Raw genomic sequence first — 21238 nt, 5'->3', positions numbered from 1 at the left:
GAGTAAACAGCTGTCACCTCCTCACTGCAGCCGTGCAGGGGTACTAAGGGGCAGTCCGCAGTAATTGACGAGGCCAGCAAGTGTAGCAATGCAGAACAGAAGGCTCACTGAAGCACGGGACAAAACACAGCCACCTTTAATCCATGTTTTAAATAAGTGCTGCAAAGGATTGACTTTCCCAGTTTATTGCTCAGGATGTGAGAGTCAATTCTGTTAATCTGTGTGTTAGTCTTGGTGCTATATTTGTAGGGGACAGCCAACATTTGATAGCATCTGAACTGTCGACAGAGATGTTCAGAGACACTGTTTTTTGCAGAGAAAAATGTGATAACTGCTAAAGAGCAACTCATGAACCATCTGTACTTGCTTAATCTCGTTTTGCCAATTGTGCACAATACCGGCAAATCAAATATCACTTCGACTATATCAGCATCTTGCACAGTGGTTACCTGCATGTGTTCCGTCCTGTCACCAGAGGGGAGTATCTCAGCATCTGATAAAGATGAAATACTTCCTGCGAACCTCCTATCAACCGGCGTCTGTGATGGGAGGGTGTTCTCCTCTGAAATGTCGGGGTTAAGTAAGGTCGAGGAAGTCCGCGGATCTCCCGCCGCCAGAGGCTGCTGGTTCAACACCAGATCAACTAAGTCCGCCTTCTCCCGACACAGCTCCGTTGAAACGTCATGCAGGGACAAGTAGTCCCGAAGATCCTTCACTTTCATCTTCATCAGTTCCACGCGCACGAAGGTGGTTGTCCGGAAGCGCCTGCAGAGGGCGCACAGCCGCGGACCTCCAACGGGCTGCGCGGAGCATGCATTGCAGAAGTTCTTCCCACAGTCAATGCAGCTGTGCTGTTTAGAGAAAGGATTACAAATATAAAAGGTTATAAAAGTCTGGTATTACGTTGCTCCTCATATATCTGAAAAACAGCACACATAGATAGGTAAGACTGGGGACAAACAGTGATTCAAGCATCCTAAGCAGAGCATATTTAATTCTATTTCGGTGTGGTGGTATTTTACAAACACTTCAAAATAATTCGTACGTTATTCTTCTCTTTTATCCCCCAGTCTAACCAACGAAAGCAACTCTCAAAAATGCATTTACAAGTGCTAATCTCTTGTATTCTCACACATGAAGGAATGATTTCCCTTTGTCAGCGTAGTAACTGGAATTCATGAAAAAGATTTTCCCTGTCCCTTAACATCTATGGGCATCTATAGCATTTATACGCCTATAAAGCCAGAAAGTCTGGTAAGTGCCCAAATCACCAAGCATTAGTCAACAACCTTTCTGGAAACAGAATCAAAATAGCAGGTCATAGAAGACATGCGATACAACAACCAACAATCAATGTGTCTCGGGGGATACTGCACCCAGGAGGCAGTCCTGGAGGCCGTGTGACTTTTGCTGCTGCATCTTGGAGGTGCAGCCATGCAGAAGAACAAATAGAGCTGCCATGCTAAGCAGGGCTAACGATCAGCTAGAGCCATCATTTGCAATATTGCATTATGTGACTAGTGGGTGGGGCGATGATGTAATGAACTGAGCACTAGCACCAAGATGGTATGCATGCAGGTAAAAGCACAAGGTTGCACCTTTCAAGGCGATGCATGCAATGCGCCTCACCAGTGTTTAGATCCCGCATCTCCTACTGCTAGCAGGTATGTCCTTGCTCTCAAAGGGTATCTTGTTACTTACATTTACCATCTACAATAATTGCTGAAGATTTTACAAGTAGATGTGTCATCTAAATACCTGGTAATAGTGTTGAATCTTCTATCATTTTTCACTGTTAACCAATAATTAACAAGAAAGTATTTTCCACAAGATGAAATAAATCATTGAAGATATTAACAGCTCTCCAGCTTCTGAGTAATTTTTGGAATGATTTGTCGCATAAAATAGAAAAAAATTAAATCTTTCAAAAGAAGAAATGAAGGCAAAGGAATCAACATTCATGTAGATTATAGATTCTGCATCTTCTCCGGAGGGGTGTGTATCGCCGGACATGTGGTGAGGGGATGTGGAGAAGTGACAGGAGATCGATGAAATGGCGTGATTAAAGAAACAGAGGATTAACTCAGTAGCGGTTGAAAAGCTAGTGGCATAAGGGTGGCACGACCATGCATTCTGAGCTGAAGTAAGGTTCTTAATGTTTAGATAGTCGAGAAAATATTCTGGGTCTGCTTATTGGTCCCACATACATCACTCATTGCCAGAGGCCACTACAGTGGTTTTTCTTGGAAGTAGGATTTATGCTGGATTGGCTGGGACCAAAAGATTACATTGGAGACCTCCCTGTGACCAGGGCAGTGGCTCAGACCAGTGGTTCAGACATAGAGTTTCCAATGAGATCCCACTTGCCAAAACCTTCCAGTTGAGCCTAAGTTAAGAGATGTTCGACAGGGATCCCACATGAAGTTTTTCAAACCCTCCAGGCAGAATTCGAACTTCAGAAATCTAAGTTTTATTAATATTAGAAGCAGCTTCTTATAGGTCCCCTGGGACAAAGGAAGGATAGCATGTATCTACATATCCTTAGTAATTTCTTCCCCAGATTTCTTCTCAGTGTTAAAAGAAAGGTGGGAGACATGGATGGGCACTCAGGAAGAAAGTGACTCAAAGGATGCAAAAATGGCCGCCCATGAGCTGGTCATCTCCTTGTGAATCCAGCTCACACCATTAAAATACATACTACTTACTTCACTCCCAAGAAACTGTGGCGAGCGAAGAAACTCCCCGTGTCCACAAGCTTTCACTGTCCAGATAAGGGAGGCAATATTTTCCACATGATCTGGGGGTGTCCTTTTAATGCAGAATCTTGTAAATCTGTGCAGCATTTGCCCCCATGTGCTCTGTTGGATATCTTGGATGACATGGTAGGAAGTCGTGGGGATGGTACAATAGTTAGTATTGGTACTATGATGGCCAAAAGAGACATTGCAAGGCACTGGAACTCTTCTGATCTCCCTTCATTTGCAGAATGGCATACTGCAATGGACTTATACGTGAAACAGGAGGGGCCCATTTATATAGCTACGGCTGTCCACATAACACCGCAGGGTCAGGGGGAAATGGTGGGATTATTATTGTTTAGCGAGTAACTGACGCAATGAACAATGATGTTCCTGGGAGGGGCGTGGCTTGGCGCCCGATGAGCATAACGGCACCCGGGTGAGGCTCTCCGGTGCAACGTGAAGGTTTCGCGTTAACAGGAAAGCTTACGCTATCGCACAAAATGGCCGACTCGTCTGAAGGTCGTCTGAACACAATGCGACCTCTGGTAATCCCGCACATTTTGATGTAATGGTTTATTTTTGATTACATATTTTTTCTCGACGCCGCGATAGCGCGGCCGCCATTTTGTGTGCCCTATCTGAAGTACGGAGCTCTCCTTCTCTATAGCGCTATTGACCTGGGTATGCCTCCAATTTTTCAAAGTTACCTGACTCTCTCTAAATAGCAGCGCTCCCGCTCTATAATCCTTGGAGATGTTCTGACACATCAATTCACCATGTCATTTGGAGAAGCTGAGGAGAAATACTTGCAGCGGCCATCTTGTGAGTTCCATTCTCCCGTGATTTGATATGCTTCAATTTAACTCCTCAAAGTCTTCCTGTGTGCTCATATATCCACATTTGTGATTGCTCTCCTCATTCTTTGTGGCCACGCTGATACAACTTGCCACTCTGAGAGGATAAACATCTTTGCTGTAACTTTTTATTTATTTTCTCTCACTTCACTTTACATACATCTCTGTGGAGTTGTTGTCCATACTCCTTACGTGGATGTTATCAGGGCAGCTGTGCACCAATTATTGTTAAGGTTTGTGTTTAACTTGAGATCTATGGGCAGACTGAAAGGATCTTTTTCATCGCATTCAAAACCAAAACGTATATTTATTAAAAATTCAAAAAAATTCTGAACTCTCCAAGTTGGAGGATTCTCTGGCATTCCCATCTCAAGATTCCGAAGCAACAATGGATCCTAATCTTACAAAATCAGGGAATGTACTAACTAAATGCCTTAAAAAAGACCCTCCATCTACGCCTAAAGCAGTTTCCCCTGTTTCCATGGAACTGTTATTGGAAGAAATGAGGGCACTTAGACCATTTATCGAAGAAACCAGCGCCAAAATACAAATTCTTACTGATCAATGGTCCTAACTCAACACAAGGCTCACTACAGTTGAAAACAGCATGTCCTCATTAGGGGAAACTTGCACCAACGTTTCTCAACTCAAATCTCAAGTCTCTGTGCTCCAGCGGCAGGTCGAGGACCTTGAAAACCACAACAGGCGGATTAACCTGTGCATTTACGGACTGGCGGAGGGAGTTGAAGGGACGGATCCTCTTACCATCTTCAAATCTTTCCTCCCCAAATTACTCCATATGCCAGAAGACACACTTCTTAATATTCAGCGTGCACATAGGTCGGGTCGCCCTCCTTCTAATGCCTCGTCTTCACAACGGCCAAGAGGAGTCATCTTATATTTTTTGGAGTATACTGATCTGTTAAAAGTTCTGTCCGCGTTCAAATCGGCTCAACGAATCACTTGGTCTGGCTCCGCTTTATTTTTTGCACAAGACTATGCCAAGGCAACTGCTAATAGGCGCAAGCATTTCTCAACATGAGGTCTGATCTATGATCAATGGGGGCCCGTCATGGCCTCTTTCACCCATGTCTTTTTAAAGTCACATACAACAACAGAACGACAATGTACGAGGATCCACTACGCCTACAAAGCTTCATAAACTCTTGTAAGACAAGAGCCATGGAGTCTTCAGGTCCTTCGTCCTCACATAACGCTTAATTTCATGCAATTTTATGTCTTTTCCTTGCAGATTTCTCATGTTCTGCTTTCTCCTTTGAAGTATTGTTCACTCATGAGTTGTTCTTTTGGTTTGAATTGACCTAAGTTTGCATATACTTCTCTTTTGGTTTTAGATAAGGCCTAGAGTTTTAATCATATTTTTGTGGATGCTAGGTCACCTTGTTTGAACTTTTTGACCCACTGTTTAATATAAATTTTATTAATAATTTTAATATATGTTATTCTTCATTTTCACAGGTGTCTCATCCCTGTAATGTGTTCCTTCCCGATCCTCCGTGTGGTCAATCCTGAATGTACCGTCTGTTCCATGTGGTTCTACCTCCCCTCCCTATACCCCTGAACCTTCTTTGTGTAGGTATGTCAGTTTTATACATTAATTTTCTCTTCTCTATTCTCTTTTCTTTTTTCCTTCTAAATTCTTTTTCTGGCTTTCTCTCTCTTCAGGTGTCATCAATATTTTTCTCTTCTTCTCTTCATACATTTTCCAAGAATCTCTCATCTAATTTCTCTTGCACTCTTCTTATTCTCTTTCTTGCTTGATACTTTAGTTCATTTGCATCTCTGCTTTTATCTGTTTTACTGTCAGATTTTATCATCTCTTATTATTTTCTCTTTACTTAATAGGGAATAAGGTAATTTATTTTTACTTGTATTCTTCTATGTACCTTTGTCATTCTATTGAATTGGATTGCTGCTCATTTCTTTTTTCTTCTTTCTTTTCCTTCTTTAATATTTTATGATGTTGAAAATATTACCCTGGAATGTTAGGGGATTAAACTCTCCCATTAAGAGGCAGCGAGTTTTAAACCATCTGGCTAAATTAAAAGCTGATATAGTCTGTCTCCAGGAATCTCACCTTACAGCTGTTGAGTCATTGAAACTGAAACGGGGTTGGGTGGGTGAAATTTTCTTCTCTCCGGGTGATGGCAAACATAATGGTGTTATGTTGCTTTCTTGGAAATCGCTTCCTTTTAAATTTATATCACAAGATTCGGATGCGAGTGGCCGTTGGTTAAATGTTAAATTATTATTGGGAGGTGCTCCGGTCTCTTTTCTTGTTGTTTATGCCCCTACTGGTGGGGATTCTTCATTTTGGTCCTCACTAGCTCAACAAATTACTTCATGTATTGAAGACAATTTTATATTAGCTGGTGACTGTAATCAGGTCCTGGACCCTTTTCTAGATCGCCACTCTAAGGTCTCTTTTATCCCAAATAAGCCCCATAAATCTTTTGTTCACACAATCACAGAACATAAACTCCTAGATGCATGGAGATTATGTAATCCTTATACGCGAGAGTAGACTTTTTATTCACCCGCCCACCACACCCAATCAAGAACTGACTATTTTTTGTATCTCATAATGTGCCCCATGCCCTTATACATGCAGAGATTGGTTCCATTCTATTGTCAGATCATGTCCCTATTTCAATCCAACTTGATATTTTATCAAAGGCTAACCCTTCTAGACGCTGGCGTTTTAATAACACTCTCCTTTTGGATTCCGCATTTACATCCTCCTTCACTACCTTCTGCAATTATTTTTTTTTATTTATTCAGAATGATTCTCTGCCAATTTCGATTGTTTGGGATGCCTTTAAAGCTTCAGCCAGGGATTTCATTATTGGGTATGTTGCTAAGAAACGTAATATAGCTCGTAAACATACTAAAGACCTCCTTAATGAGATAAAGAGACTGGAGCACTCCTATTACTCATCTAAGTCAAAAGATTGTTTGTCTGATCTTATAAAAGCTAAACTTCAGTTTAACAAGGAATCCACTGATAATGCGTCATTGTATTTATTAAAATCTAGTGCGTGCTTTTATGGTGGCCAAAATAAGGCAGGGAGAATTCTAGCCAACTATCTGAAAATTAAACATACTAAGCTAAATATTGATTCTATTTATGATGAACACTTTATTTTAAAACTGAAAGGCACGGATATCTTGAATGAGTTTTCTCTCTTCTATCAATCACTATATACTGCTGACACACATCCAACAGACTCTCTACTATCCCAATTCTTTTCTACCATTCAAAAACCATCTCACACCTCTCCGGATCTATCTCCTTTAGAATTAGATCTCACACAACAGGAACCTTCTGATGCCCTTCAACACCTTAAAAAAGACAAAGCACCAGGGCCAGATGGTTTTACAGTCACATTTTTTCTGTGCTTCTCCAAACTATTACTTCCCAAGTTACACTCCCTGATACATGCTTTTTGTTCCCCAGAAGGCTCCACGGGTTCTTTTTCTGAAGCACATATTTGTCTCAATCCTGAAGAAAGCAAGGACCCGAAATTTTGTAAACATTACAGGCCTATATCACTAGTTAACGTTGATTATAACATTTTCTCCAAAGCCTTAGCTCTTCGCTTAGATTCTTTTCTACCAAATTTATTAGGTAAAGAACTATCTGGTTTCGTCAAAGGCCGGCTAATCACAGATAATACAAGACTCTTTTTCGACATGTTATCCAAATCCTCCCATTTAAAGCATCCCCTTGCAGCAATAGCGTTGGATGCTGAAAAAGTATTTGAAAGAGTTTGAATGGCCATACATTCTTTATACACTTAGATGGTTTGGTTTTGGTCCCAAGTTCATTTCTTTAATCTCCCTCCTTTATTCAAACCCTCGTGCCGCTGTCTGCGCCAATGGCTTAATTTCTCAATTTTTTGATCCGGGTAGGGGTGTACGCCAAGGTTGCCCTCTCTCTCCCTTTCTGTTCAATTTGGCTTTGGAACCTTTCCTCTCAAAAATTCGTCAAAATAAAGATATACATGGTTTCAAAGACTCTCACATCAAACTTGCAGCTTATGCTGACAATATTCTGCTCTTTATTTCACAGCCCAATGAGTCCATTCCGGCTTTTTTATCGGAGGTGCAAGCCTTTCCCTCTATTTCTGGGTATAAATTAAATACAGATACATGTGAGATCTTGCCCCTCACCAAATATACTTTTAAAGATGAATTTGCATCTTCTCACTTCATGTGGAATCCAAATCATATTAAATATTTAGGAATGCATTTCACTCCTTCGATTCCTGATACCGTATCCTTATGTATGAACAAATGCATCCAAAAAATCTCAGAACTAACCACCAAATGGCATCCTCTTTATCTATCTTGGTGGGGCCGTCTTGACACGATAAAGATGATGCTCTCTCCTATAGTATTATTCACCATTTCTAACATTCCAGTCCCTATTCCGGCCAAAATGTTTAAAAAGATTAACTCCATCCTTTCCTCTTTCCTATGGAATAACAAGAAGTCCAGTTTGTCATTGTCTAAACTGACTCACCCTAAATCCGACGGTGGAGTCAACTTTCCTAATTTTTCTATGTATCAAAAATCTTTCCTTTTGCGCCAGTCTGCTTATTGGTTGAGTGATTCCATAGATGAATGTCCTTTATGGACCTTAGTTAAGAGTTTATTTTTATCTCCCTTTTCATTTCAAGAGTATCTCTCTTTTTCCCGCAAACCCCAGACCCTTTCCACTCCCATAATCAAACACACATCTATGCTTTTGGGACCCAAACCCTCTTTAACTCACGGCAACTCTGGCTGTTTTCTTAATTCAACAATATGGCATAATAGTTCCTTGCTAATACATAATAAACCTTTCTATTGGAAAACATGGAGACAAAAGGGTCTGATCTGGATTTATCAATTATTCTCTCATTCACAAATTATACCTTTCCCCTTACTCTGCCATTGTTCGGTCTACCTGCTTCCTCTTTCCCTAAATACAATGAATGAATGAATGAAAGTGAATTTATAACAGCGCGAATTGCTGCCCTGAGGCGTCCAAGCGCTAAAGGAACCAGTTGGTAGGGTGGGTGAGGTTGCAGACCGGTAGGGAAGGAGAACTGAGTTTATTGAGGAGAATTGAACAGGTGTGTTTTTAGTTGTTTGCGGAAAGAGGTGAGGTCAGGGTTGGATCTCAAATGAGAACGGAGGGAGTTCCAGATCTTGGCGGCGTTGAAGGCAAACATCCTTCCACCCGATCTTGTCCTTTTGATTCTAGGGACTGTTGCCATAAAAGCCTGGCTAGATCGCAGGTCTCTGCCTGGACGATACTGGCTTACTAGACTACGAGTAATTAGGGGTCCCGAGTCCCAGAAGGCCTGGTGAGCAATACACATTGCCTTAAAGGTGACTCTCTTACGCACTGGGAGCCAATGCAGGCTGGTCAGTGCCGCTCTAACTGGCAGTCTACGTGGGATCTGTAGCAGAGTGCGGGCAGCGCAATTTTGTACCAGCTGTAGTCTCTTTAGTGTGTACTCTGGTGCACCCAAATCGAGGGCGTTGTTGGAGTCTAATCGTGACTGTATCAGGCCCTGTACGGCCATCTGCTTTGCCTCCATTGGGAGCAAAGGAAGAACTTTCTTCAGTGTCCTGAGCAATCCAAAGCAGATGGCTGAGAGCTTTGTGGCCTGGGTGTTAAGTGAAAGGCTCCTGTCCAGCCATACCCCTAGGCTTTTGATGTTATCCTTCAGAGCCGGGGGGGGGCCTAGACAGGTGGGCCATAGTGAGTTGAAGAAGGTGGGATCAGCCGGGCCCAGGAGCATAAGCTCCGTTTTGTCACCATTGAGCTTTAACGATGACAGAGTCATCCAGGCCTTCACCTCCTCCAAGCATTTTGTTAGTCCACCTGAAAGTGGCTGTTGAGCCTCCTGTGCTAATGAGACCACTAACTGGGTGTCGTCCGCATAGGATATGATCTTGACTCCATACGGACGAACTACCTCAGCCAGTGGCCTCATGTAGATATTAAAAAGCGCGGGGCTTAAAGAGGAGCCCTGGGGGACTCCACACTTCAGGGGCATGCTGGAAGACACTGTCTGTCCGTCAAACACTTGGAACGACCTGTTACTCAGAAAAGATTTTAACCAGAGCCAGGCCTTGTCCACAATGCCGACATTCGAAAAACGGTTCAGTAGAGTGTTATGACTGACGTGTCGAACGCAGCGCTGAGATCAAGGATCAATCTTCTAAGACAGGCAATGTTAGACACTTGCACTCACTTTGCAATCACACCTGATGTTGCTCATAATCCTTTTCCACCAGATAGCCTCCACATTCTCTTACATACCAGCCCCAAACCCTTTGCTCTTTATGCTAATTTACGTTCCCTGAATGACACCAGATAGAAATCTAAAACGGAGATTGCATGGGAACAGGATTTAGAGTCATCCTGGCCTATGTTTTTCTGGAGTAAGATAGGGACTAAGATACGTAAATCTTCTAGAGCTGCCAACACCATACGAACATTGTTTTTTATTTACAATAGGCTTCTGCTCTGCCCAAACACCTTGAGTAAACGGTTTCCCCTGGTAACGAGTAATTGCTGGACTTGCTCATCCCCGAATGCTGATTGGTTTCATATGCTGTTCTCATGCTCATTTGTGTATAGTTTTTGGTTACGTGTATGGTCTCAAATCAATGTAATTTTTGGCACAAATGTTTCTATTTCATTTACTCATGTGTTTTTGGGAAGCCTTTCTCCTATTTGGAATGATTACCCATCCAACGTCCGAATTATTGATCTATTACTAGCAATTGCTTTCCAACAAATTACCAGGAATTGGAAAGACTTTGCTAAAATCTCCTACCAGGCTTGGTGGTATGCAGTCTGCCACAACCACAGGTTGGATACTTCTTTTGTTTACCCTCGATCTATGGCGAAAAATTGTCTGAATTTATGGTCACCTGTTACGTTGTACATTAATACAAGTGCCAAACGTTCTCGCATGCAAATGCCATGTCAACAAGAAAGATATTGTGTACTTCTCTAACCTTATTGAGTTCTATTTCTACCATATATTATTCCAATTCATGAATTTCTTTTAAAGTTTCCTTGCATTGTGATGACCTATGTTTAACTTAGTATACTGAATGCTGACACCTTTACTCTTTCAATAAAATTTCTTTTGAACTTAAAACAATGATAAGGTCATATGTGTGCGCCACATGGCACTTTGAAAAACGCACTTTTGTGCATTTTTCAAAGTTTTTGCAAATTACCATCAACTTGAAGTTGATGGTAATTAGCATTTCCTAAATGGGAAGTCACATTTAGGAAAGACTTTGATGCATCCCAAATAGGGAATCGCAATTTGCTATTCCCTAAAAGCATTCGCAATTTAGGTAATCGCAAAATGTGCGATTACCTATATTGCGAATGGGTTTTGGGTTGATGCATCCCAATTGCCTAAATACCGGTCGCAAAGGGGCTGATTCTGCGAATCGGCCCGTTTGCGATCGGTATTTAGGTTGATGCATGTCCCCCTCTGTTCCATCTTCCTTATCAGAGACCTGTATCCAAAGTTAATGTATTCAATTTCCATTAGAGTCTAGTAACCCACACTAATGTAATCAATTCCCATACCCGTATGAATGTAAATATTTCTGTTTTTGCCTGATAGTGACTATCTCTCTCAAATCCAGTCTCCATTCCATTTTTGGCCTGATACTCTGTATCTTATTTGGTTCCTATCCCACTTTCTACCAACCCAAGGAATATGGCTTAGTGTGAATAATTTCTGCCGTCCATAGTGGCAAACTTAATCAACTTGCCACATCAAGCTAATACAGAACAATGCAACAAAGAAAAGATGAAAAAGACATAGAAGAGTCTGCTTTTCAAATTTGGGAATCTGACACGGTCTATGCCTCTAACTGTTTCGACATTCCCCTCAGTTACCACATTAACAGCCTAATTTATATATTGGCAGTACGCACACTCCTTCACAGCAAAAACAGAGTATACTTCCCGCCCATGTAATGGTCTGCCTGTCAAATGTATATGCCGGGCGGATCATCGAGCAACTACTCCATCTCCGCCTTGGCCAAATGTCTCAGATGGGCCATTGAAGAATTAGCTATATGTTAAATGGATGGACATATAGGTATTTGTTTACTGCCCAACGGGCAGTAAAAAACAAAAAATGCCCCCCCTCACCATGGGAGATACCTCTCATGGTGCGGAGGGCATTTCTTTTTTCCAAAAAGAAAATCCAACTTCAGTACAGGGCAGGTGAGAAATCTGCAGTTAGATAGAGTAAGTACCAGAAGGATAATGTTACTTACCCAGTAAGCATCTGTTATTGGCATGTAGAGCTGTAGATTCACATGCTTTGCATACTCCTGCCATCTAGTGTTGGGTCTGGATGTTTGAAAGACTTCTTTGAGGAAAAACAACTTGCATAGTCACGAGATAAGGTGACTCCTCCTTTCGGTGATAATGCACATGGTCGTCGACTCCATTGTTAGATTGTTTTCCCACAAGAGTGTGAGAATGGAGTAAGGAAGTGTAGTATATAGATGTCCATGCGTATAAATGTATAATGAAGAACTGCAACAACCACAAGTAGCCGAGAAGGCGGGTGGGCGAATGTGAATCTACAGCTCTCCATGCCAAGAACAGATGCTTACTCGGTAAGTAACATTATCCGTTCGAGGCATGTGTGTTGTAGATATACAAGCTTTGCATAGACTACAAAGCAGTATACTCCCAAAGCGGTGGCCAACCTATAGGTGTTGCAGTTCTTTGGAACAGTGTTTCAATTACTGCTTGGCCTACATTAGCTTGTTGACGTGCTAACATATCTACTCAATAGTGTTTGGTAAATGTGTGTGGTGTAGACCATGTAGCTGCCTTACATATGTCAGCTAGCGGAATGCTAAATAAAAAGGCCATAGAAGCCCCTATTTTGTGAGTGAGATGCACTCTAAGGGATATCATTAAAGTTATTTAAGCTTTAGCATAGCAAGTTTGAATGCATTTAACAATCCATCAGGCAATACCAAATTTAGAGATAGGATTGCCTTTGTGAGGTGGAGCAAATGCACAAACAGTTGTTTTGTTTTGCGAAAGTCTTTTGTCCTATCTATCTAGTATAGTAAAGCTCTTTTAACGTCAAGCGTGTGAAGAGCGCGTTCTGCTACAGAATCAGGTTGAGGAAAGAAAACTGGTAACTCAACCGATTGGTTTATGTGAAAGGCAGATACAACTTTGGGAAGGAATTTAGGGTTGGTGCGGATAACTATCCTGTCTTTGTGTTGCTGAAAGAGGGGTTCTTCTAAAGTTAATGCCGGTAGCTCACCAACTCTCCTCAGTGATGGGATGGCAATGAAGAAAGCAACTTTCCATGAGAGGAATTGCAAAGGGCACTTGTGCTATGGTTCAAAAGGTGGACCCATGAGCTTTGTGAGAACAATATTGAGATTTCACACTGGAGCAGGAGGAATCCGTGGTGGTATTACTCTTTTTAAGCCACCATGAAAGCTTTAGTTAGTGGAACTCTGAATAATGACAGATGTTGCCTATTTTTTAAGTAGGCAGCTACTGCTGCAAGGTGCAAACGAACAGACGTATACACCAGTCCTGTTCGCTGTAAATGTAATAGATAATGTTTTGTACAGAAGTATCTAAAGGATTGATTTTATTGTTATTGCAGTATAAAAAAAATCTTTTCCATTTAGCAGCATAGCAAGCTCTGGAGATAGGCCTTCTTGCTTCATTTAGAATAGTCATGCAGTCTGGTGGTAAGTTTAAATAACCAAACTCTATGACTTTAGGAGCCAGTTTGCTAGACTCAGTTCCTTGAGATTTGGATGTATGATTTCTCCTTGGTTCTGTGTGAGGAGACTGGAGGTGAGGTCCAGCTTTTGATGTGGAACTATTGACAGCTCCAACAGGGTGGTGAACCATGATTAACGGGCCCATGTGGGAGCTACTGGAATCAGTGTGAGGGATGTTTGCCTGAGTTTCCGAACCACATACGGAATGAGAAGGCGAGGCGGAAAAGCGTAGGCAAATATCCCTGACCAATTTATCCATAGGGCATTGCCCTTTGAGAGCGGGTGTGGGAACTTGGAGCAGAAGCTTGGGCATTTTGCGTTTGCGACTATGGCAAACAGGTCAGTCTGTGGAAAAGCCCATTGTCGAAAATAGGGAAGGAATACTTGGGGATGAAGTTCCCACTCGTGAATTTGCTGTCTCCTTCTGCTGAGGAGGTTGGTAATTTGATTCTGTACTCCTGGGAGATGTTCTGCCAGAAGATAAATCTTGTGATGGATTGCCCACTTCCAAATGGCTTGAGCAATTGTTCACAGTTGGAGAGAGCGTGTGCTCCCCTGTTTTTTCACATAATACATTGCTGTCATGTTGCCCGTACGGACCAGGACAGTGTTGGTCATGAGGTGAGTTTGAAAAGATTTGAATGCCAGAAAAACTGCTAAAAGCTCTAGGTAATTGATGTGGAGAGTCTTGTGCTTGTTGCTCCACAGGCCCTGTATTGTGTAACCTTTGCGATGAGTCCCCCAACCTGTTGGAGATGCGTCTGCTGTGAGCACAATCTGTGGAATAGGGTCGATGAAAGGCATGCCTGCTGATAAGTTTTGTGGGTTCCACCACTGCAGAGAGGGATGGGTACAACAGCCCTCTACCAACACTCAGTTAATCGACCCTGTGACTGATTCCACTGACGTGCTAAGCACTCTTGTAGGGGGCACATGTGAAGCCTTGCATGGGGTACAATTGCGATGCAAGACACCATCATTCCCAGCAGGTGCATGAACACTCTGGCTGGTAAAGCTTGGTTGGGTTGAAATTGTAGAATCATAGCCTAAATATTGCATATTCTGGCTACATTGGGAGAAGCTAGAGCTTTGACTGTGTCTAGACTGGCTCCTAGGTAAGACTGCATCTGTGACCGATGCAGGTGAGATTTTTGAGCATTGATGGTGAACCCCAGTTGAAGAAGTAGATCTATTGTGATCTGTGTGTGCTGTAGACAGTTGTGGTGAGAGCTGGCTTTGATGAGCCAGTCGTCTAAATAGGGGAAGACATGAATTTGTTGTCTTCGGAGATGAGCAGTGACTACCGCCAAACATTTGGGAAAAACTCTAGGTGCTGTAGTCACTCTGAAGAGAAGCACCTTGAATTGGTAATGCTTGTGCGCTAGCACAAACCTGAGGTATTTGCGATGAGCCGTATGAATTGGAACATGAAAATATGAGTCTTTTAAATGTAGGGTAGACATAAAGTCTGCTCTTTGTAAAAGTGGGAGTACCTGTTGAAGTGTCACCAAGTGAAAGTGCTCTGACAGTATATAACGGTTTAACTCTCTGAGATCCAGTATAGGTCTTAGAGAACCGTCCTTTTTCGGGATGAGAAAATACAGAGAGTAAGCCCCAGAGCCCTGGTACTGTATTGGAACCGGCTCTATTGGCCCTTTCAGTAAGAGGGACTGGATCTCTTGTTTCAGCAACTTTGTGTGTTCTGGAGACAACTTGTGAGATCGAGGTGGAATGTTTGAGGGATTGCTGTTAAGCTCCAGGCAATAACCATGTTGGATAATTCCAAGCACCCATTTGTCTGATGTTATAGACTGCCAAATGAGGAGAAATTGTTGAAGTCTTCCCCCGACAGAAGTGGTGTAATCGGAGGGAAGCATGGGCAAGTCACTGTTTGTGGGGGGAAGTGGAGTTACTGGGTGTGTTGCCCTTACCCCTACCCTTGAAGTTGAAGCCTCTATAACCTCCTCGAAAAAACCCTCTGGAGGGAAAGGACTGATTGTTACCTTTGTAGGTTGAGATATTTTGGTCTGGGGATGGTGTTTTTGACCCTACTTGTAAAAGGAGCGACGAAAGGAGCCTCTGCTGGAGGTAGTCTGGAGTGCTCCCATAGATTTAGCTACTTTGGCACGGAGGATTTAGGTTCCGAGCCGGACTTTTGGTGACCCAGTACCAAGCCGGAAGGCTTGACTGGCTGTTTTGGAGCCAGGCCTGAAGGCGGAGCATTGGAAACGTTGTATTGGTGCCGACCTTGGCCAGAAGGCAGAGGTGGTCTTTGGTACTCAAATCACAATGTCCCTGCTGCAGTTGTTCGGCGTCGAGGTCAATCTCGAGCTCCAAGTTGGAGAAGGCTTACTTCTCTTCTCCCGCTGATGCCTCAATGTCTTCTTGGCCGAAGTCTTCACCGAAGATATCTGGCGTGTCTTCGATGCTTTGACGCTGCATCTCTCGACATCGAGCCCGACAATCGCGAAGAGTCTTCTTTGATCTGAACGATTTTCGAGCGTCACAGTTTTCTTCCTTGTGCTCGGGAGATAAGTAAAAGTTGCACACTTTGTGTGAGTAGATGCGCGGATACTTCGCGTGGCACCAAGGACAGAATTTAAACGGAGTCCGATCCATCGACGGAGAGCTGACCGGCTGCGGTTAGGCCTAGAGGGCCGTCCACAAAGCTTTCCGAAGGAAGGTCGATTACCATGTCAAAACAATACACGGAGACGTGGGAACACGTCTGGAAACAATACCGTCGAGGGTAGAGTGGATTGAGTGTCGAGGGGAACCCGAGGAACGGTTTCGAACCGGAGCGCAGCAATACACGTCCGAACCCCATGGCGGAAAAAAGCAATCTAACAATGGAGTCGATGTCCATTCGCACAATTACCGAAAGGAGGAGTCACCTTACATTGTGAATAGGAAAGACTCATTAGAAGGAAAAAACTTGCAAACATCCAGACCCAATACTAGATGGCAGGAGTATGCAAAACATCTGTATCTACAGCACACATGCCGCGAACAAGATGTTATGGAAGGTAAGTAATTTGCTCTTCTGTTAGAGACTTCTAACCACAGATTCCTCACCATTTGAATAGATACCAAAGCAGTACCTCCCAGGTGGTGAGTCTGTGGAATGATCCAAGACCGGCACACAAAGTCCTAGCTCCCTGGTAGCAGCCTTTGCTCTGGTCATGTGAGCACATAAACCCTCTGAGGGCTGCTTTTTGGCCAGCCCACAGAATCCATCTTGAAATTATTCTATTGCGTAACAGGTCTTTGTTTGTTCCAGACAGCCCAGCAACTAGTTGATCATCATGTCTAAATTGCCAGGTACTCTCGAACTAAAGACCCCCTTAGGATTGAGACAATGTACTCCTTCTTTGAAGAATGAGGCGTGCATAAAATGTTGACAGGGTAATGGATTCCCCAGCATGAAAGGGAGTGACAACTGTGGTTAGGTATTCTGCCTTTATTCAACCGACTACTTTGTACGGAAAAAGGAGATAAATTGTGGAAAAGAAGACAAAGCCTGAAGTTCACTTACTCTTATGGTAGACATAACGATGAGGAACACCATTTTAAGCTTAAGTAATTATAAAATACAACTGTGCATAGGCTCAAAGGGTAAGCACATAAGGTAGGTCAAGACAAGTTTAAGATCCCACTGTGGTATTATAAAAGGAGTAAATGGGAACATATGGGGCAGTCCTTCAAAAAACACATCACAACAAGTGATCTTAAGAGGGATAAGTAACTTAACTGTGGCCACCACCAGGCTTTGCTGCGTCAATGATTAAAAAAACAATGGTATATCAGACAGGGAAGCCTGTAGGGATTGGATGGGACATGAAGAAGACCAAATAACAAACTTCTCCAAACATACTCCATAATAGTCTTTGTAGAAGGACGTCTAACTGCTAGAATAACACCAAATGCATCGGGAGGGAGATCAAATGGCAGCAACTGCCGCCGCTCAATCTCCACGCATGATGGTGACGATTGTGTAGACTTCTATGCTGCTGTGACAGGAGACCTTCCAGAAGAGGTAGCCGGATTGGAGGACAGATGATTATGGCCAGAGATAGGGTACCATACTCTCCCTGCCCAGTCCAGAGTCACAAGGATGACCTGGCCCTGGTCTTTCACCACTCTGGGCTGGAGAAGTATAAGTGGTAAGGCATACAGGAGTCACATACCCCAATGTAGGTGAAAGGCGTCTCCTAAGGAAGACTGCCTTGAAACTCCAACACACACAATTCGAGACACTGCGCATTATCTGCAGTGGCAAAAAGATTGAGCCAGAATTCTCACTATTGCTGGAAGATTTTCTGTACCACCTCAGAGTGAAATCACCACTTGCGATCCGCTCGGCAACGTCGACAGAGCTAATCTGCTCTGGGGTTTAAAGAGCCTCCCAGGTGCTGGATGATCAGAGCTATGCCCTGGACATTCAGCCACTTCGCAAAACAAAGAGCATCCTGGCACAGGGCCCTCAACCCTTTTCCGCCTGTTTGTTGTACTACCACATGGAGGTTGTGTTCTCTGTGCCGCACCCGTTTTCCCTTGATAGTAGGAAGGAACATACAAATCGCTCACAACTTCAGCAAGTTGGTATGGAAGTGAGCTTTCACCAGAGACCAGAATAATCTGATCTCCACCTCTCCCAGATGACCTCCCCAAGCCTAGAACGATGCATCTGTCATGGTAGTTAACTCTGAGTGGGGTAAGGAGAGGTGTCTGCTACCGGTCCAAATGCGGTTGAGCAACCACCACTGCAGATCTTTTGCAGTCTCCTCCCACACTCGGATAGAATATGACAGATTTCCTTGGTGCCCGACCCACTAAGACTTCAGATCCCACTGCACAGTCTGCATGCGCTATCTGGCGTGGATCACAAGAAGGATGCAGGAGGCCAAAAGGACCAGAAGCTTTAGAGCCACTCTCACTGAGACCTAGCACAAAGGTCGAAACACTGGGATCATAGCCTAAATGTCCTGGACTCGTTAAAGTGGAAGAATAATTCGAAAGATCACGGTTTCCAAGATAGCTCTAATGAAGAGGAGTCGCTGTAAAGGAGTCAGGTTTAACTTCGGCACATTCGTGGAGAAACCCAACTATGTCCACAGGTCAGCCTTCATCTGGAGATGTTTTGTAAATGTTTGTGGCGAGGCCACCTACTGTTGCCAGTCACAGAGGTATGTAATCAATGGTATTCGCAGCCTCTGCAGATGGGCTGGGACCATAACCATTTCCATTGGGAACTCGGAGGTGCACTGGTCAAGACAAAGGGGAGCACTGAGAACTGAAAGAGCTCCAGACCCACCGGAAACTGCAGATAGTACCTGTGGGTTTGCAGGATGCAAATGTCGAAGAATGTATCAAGCAAATCTAACACTACCATACTGTCTCCCGTTTTGAGGCTAGAGAGAACTTAAGGCACAGTGAGCATCTTGAATTTGTATTTCCTTAAGAAGAAGCTAAGATTGTGAAGATCTAGAAAGGGGTGGAGGCCACCAACCTTATTCGGTATCAGAAATAAACCAGACTAACAACCTGTCTGGATTTCTGAAACCGGCACTCTCTCTATTGCTCCCTTGGCCAAGAGCTAGAACTTCTCCTTGGAGTACAGACAAGTGGCCCTCTGGGAGATGTTTTGGTGTGGTGGGTATGTCTGGAGGATAGGTAAGAAAGGGTAGGAAATAAAACATGTTCCACGACATGGACAACACATTAATCTTAGGAAATGCTCCTTCAACCGGAGACGTAAGAGGCAATTTGAACACCAACCGGGCAATCGTGGGATGTCAAGCTCAAATTAAAGGTGTTTTGATACAGCTGCAGAAGAAGAGTCTGTGGTCTGGGCAGAATGCTGCGCTTTCCGACCTAAACGTTGTAGTTCTGCTTCCCAACCAACGCCTGTAAAGGACTGGGTGGTCTGCTGCAATTGAGAGAAAATACTGCCTTTATCTCCAAAAGTGACCTCCTCCAAAGTCACGAAAAACAAAAAAAGTGTTGCTGTTAGGAGTGCAACACAGAGACCGGACGGTGGCTTTGTGCTCTTCAAATCTTTGAAGGGCTGAAACCGCCTTCGCTCTGAATAGTCTAGAGCCATCAAAATGCATACCTATCAGTGATTTTTACACATCTGTAGAAAAGCTTGCAGAGCAAATCCAAGCATGGTGCCTAAGCACCACCTGACACCTACGAACTTTCCTAGACAGTCAGTTGTGTCCAGGCCCAAATTAATGGAAAATTCAGCCTCATCCTAGCCATCAACAACAAAATTTGTGAATTAAGCAAGCAAGTCTCATCAGGACAGTAGCTAACACATCAGTCACTTTATCCCACATAGCATGGGAGTATCTCTCCAAATGACATGAAATATTTAAAGACCTAGAGGCCAAACTAGCCATCTTTTTGGCATATAACTCCATCTTCTATGATTCCCTATCAGGGGGAGTTGTAAGAAAATAATTAAGGTTGATAAGGCTAGCAGAAGCTTGCACCACAAGGCATTGCAGGGTCAATGCCACAAAATGAAATACGGCCCCCAGGAGCAGGACTGTGCCTTCTTACTAGTTATTGGGGGCAGTGGGGGCAAGACCCTGGCTTAGCCCAGGTGCCCATCAACATCTGTCAGAGCCTCATGAATGTGTCGGGTCCAACACCTCTGTATAGAAAGTAGTGTTGACCTCTTGAGTAGGTAAAATAAGATCAAGAGTTTTTACTCCCCCCCCCCCCCATCATTGTTGTGGCAAAGGCTGCCTCTTTGGTGGCCATAGCAGGATTGGGTGATGGCAGTCCGATTTCAGGTGAAGTGTCTAATTCACTTGCTTACTTTAAATCCTCTATCATATCCTGTGTAAAAGGCTGATATCCAACAGATACTACTTCCTAGAAAAATCAGGCTCAGACGGAGCATAAACCCTTATAGAAGAAGGAGCGTTGGCTTCAGAATCCAACAATATAATTGGATCTTAAGTCGAAGTCGGAAATGCAGATATCAGCGCTAGACATGACAACAGTGGCAGCACGGTGCCAATGATGAAGCCAAAAACGCGGTTGGGCCAGGATCCGATGGACCTAGAACCAGCCCACCTTAACTTCAGAACCAGGTCAAGATGCACAGCTGGACAAAGCTGCACACTAGAGGAATTTTTCAAGAAAATCGCAAATCTGTCAAATGACTGCTGAACCTCCAGATCCATGTCAGTTGGGGGTAGTAAGAAAGGAAATGACACAAGCGTGAGCAGGTGACATATATATATACATATAAATATATGATACTTTGTCTCCATGAGCAGCCGTCATCATTTCTGCTGAAAAACGGAGCGCAGACCACAGGATTGGTGTCACTGCTAAGATTTATTCAGCCACAGTTACACCACCAGCATGACGCGTTTCGATCCCACAAGGACCTTGATCACATGACGCGCTCACACATCATGAGGTACCTTTAAATTGCATTTTTTAAATCTTTTTCTTAAAGTGACATGCAAGCGAGATTTGTTGGGTCACAGGCATGAAAAAAATACTATAGATGACCTTTGTTGTGTCTCATAAATAGTTGTTTGTACAAATAACAAAATTGCTACACAGTAATCAATAGGATATGTATAAAAACAAATAAAGTTATATACGTCCATTAGATAATAAGTCTGTTTTCCTAAAAATCAGTTATGTTTAAAAATCTCATTGTAATAAATAAGATTAAAAACAATAAATATAGCTGATTTTCTAAAATAAGAAAGGAAAAGAAAAAGACAACGTCCAGGTATAAATACCTAATGCAGGTTTGTATCTAGATAAAAGAACATAATA

General features: G+C 43.1%; 1 protein-coding gene across 3 annotated transcripts in view; it reads right to left on the bottom strand.

Annotated features, from left to right (window-relative positions):
- RFFL (ring finger and FYVE like domain containing E3 ubiquitin protein ligase) overlaps positions 1 to 21238 on the bottom strand; it is a 423271-nt gene that overhangs the window by 144877 nt on the left and 257156 nt on the right. For all 3 annotated transcript variants that reach the window (XM_085649647.1, XM_085649645.1, XM_085649646.1), the window contains one exon: positions 450 to 851. In XM_085649647.1, the coding sequence (XP_085505773.1) occupies positions 450 to 851 (402 nt within the window). The remainder of the gene's footprint in view (positions 1 to 449; positions 852 to 21238) is intronic.

This window comes from Triturus cristatus, chromosome 3_2 (genome assembly GCF_964204655.1).
Source record: "Triturus cristatus chromosome 3_2, aTriCri1.1, whole genome shotgun sequence".
NCBI classification, from domain to species: domain Eukaryota; kingdom Metazoa; phylum Chordata; class Amphibia; order Caudata; family Salamandridae; genus Triturus; species Triturus cristatus.
This window is presented reverse-complemented; position numbering and strand designations above follow the sequence as displayed.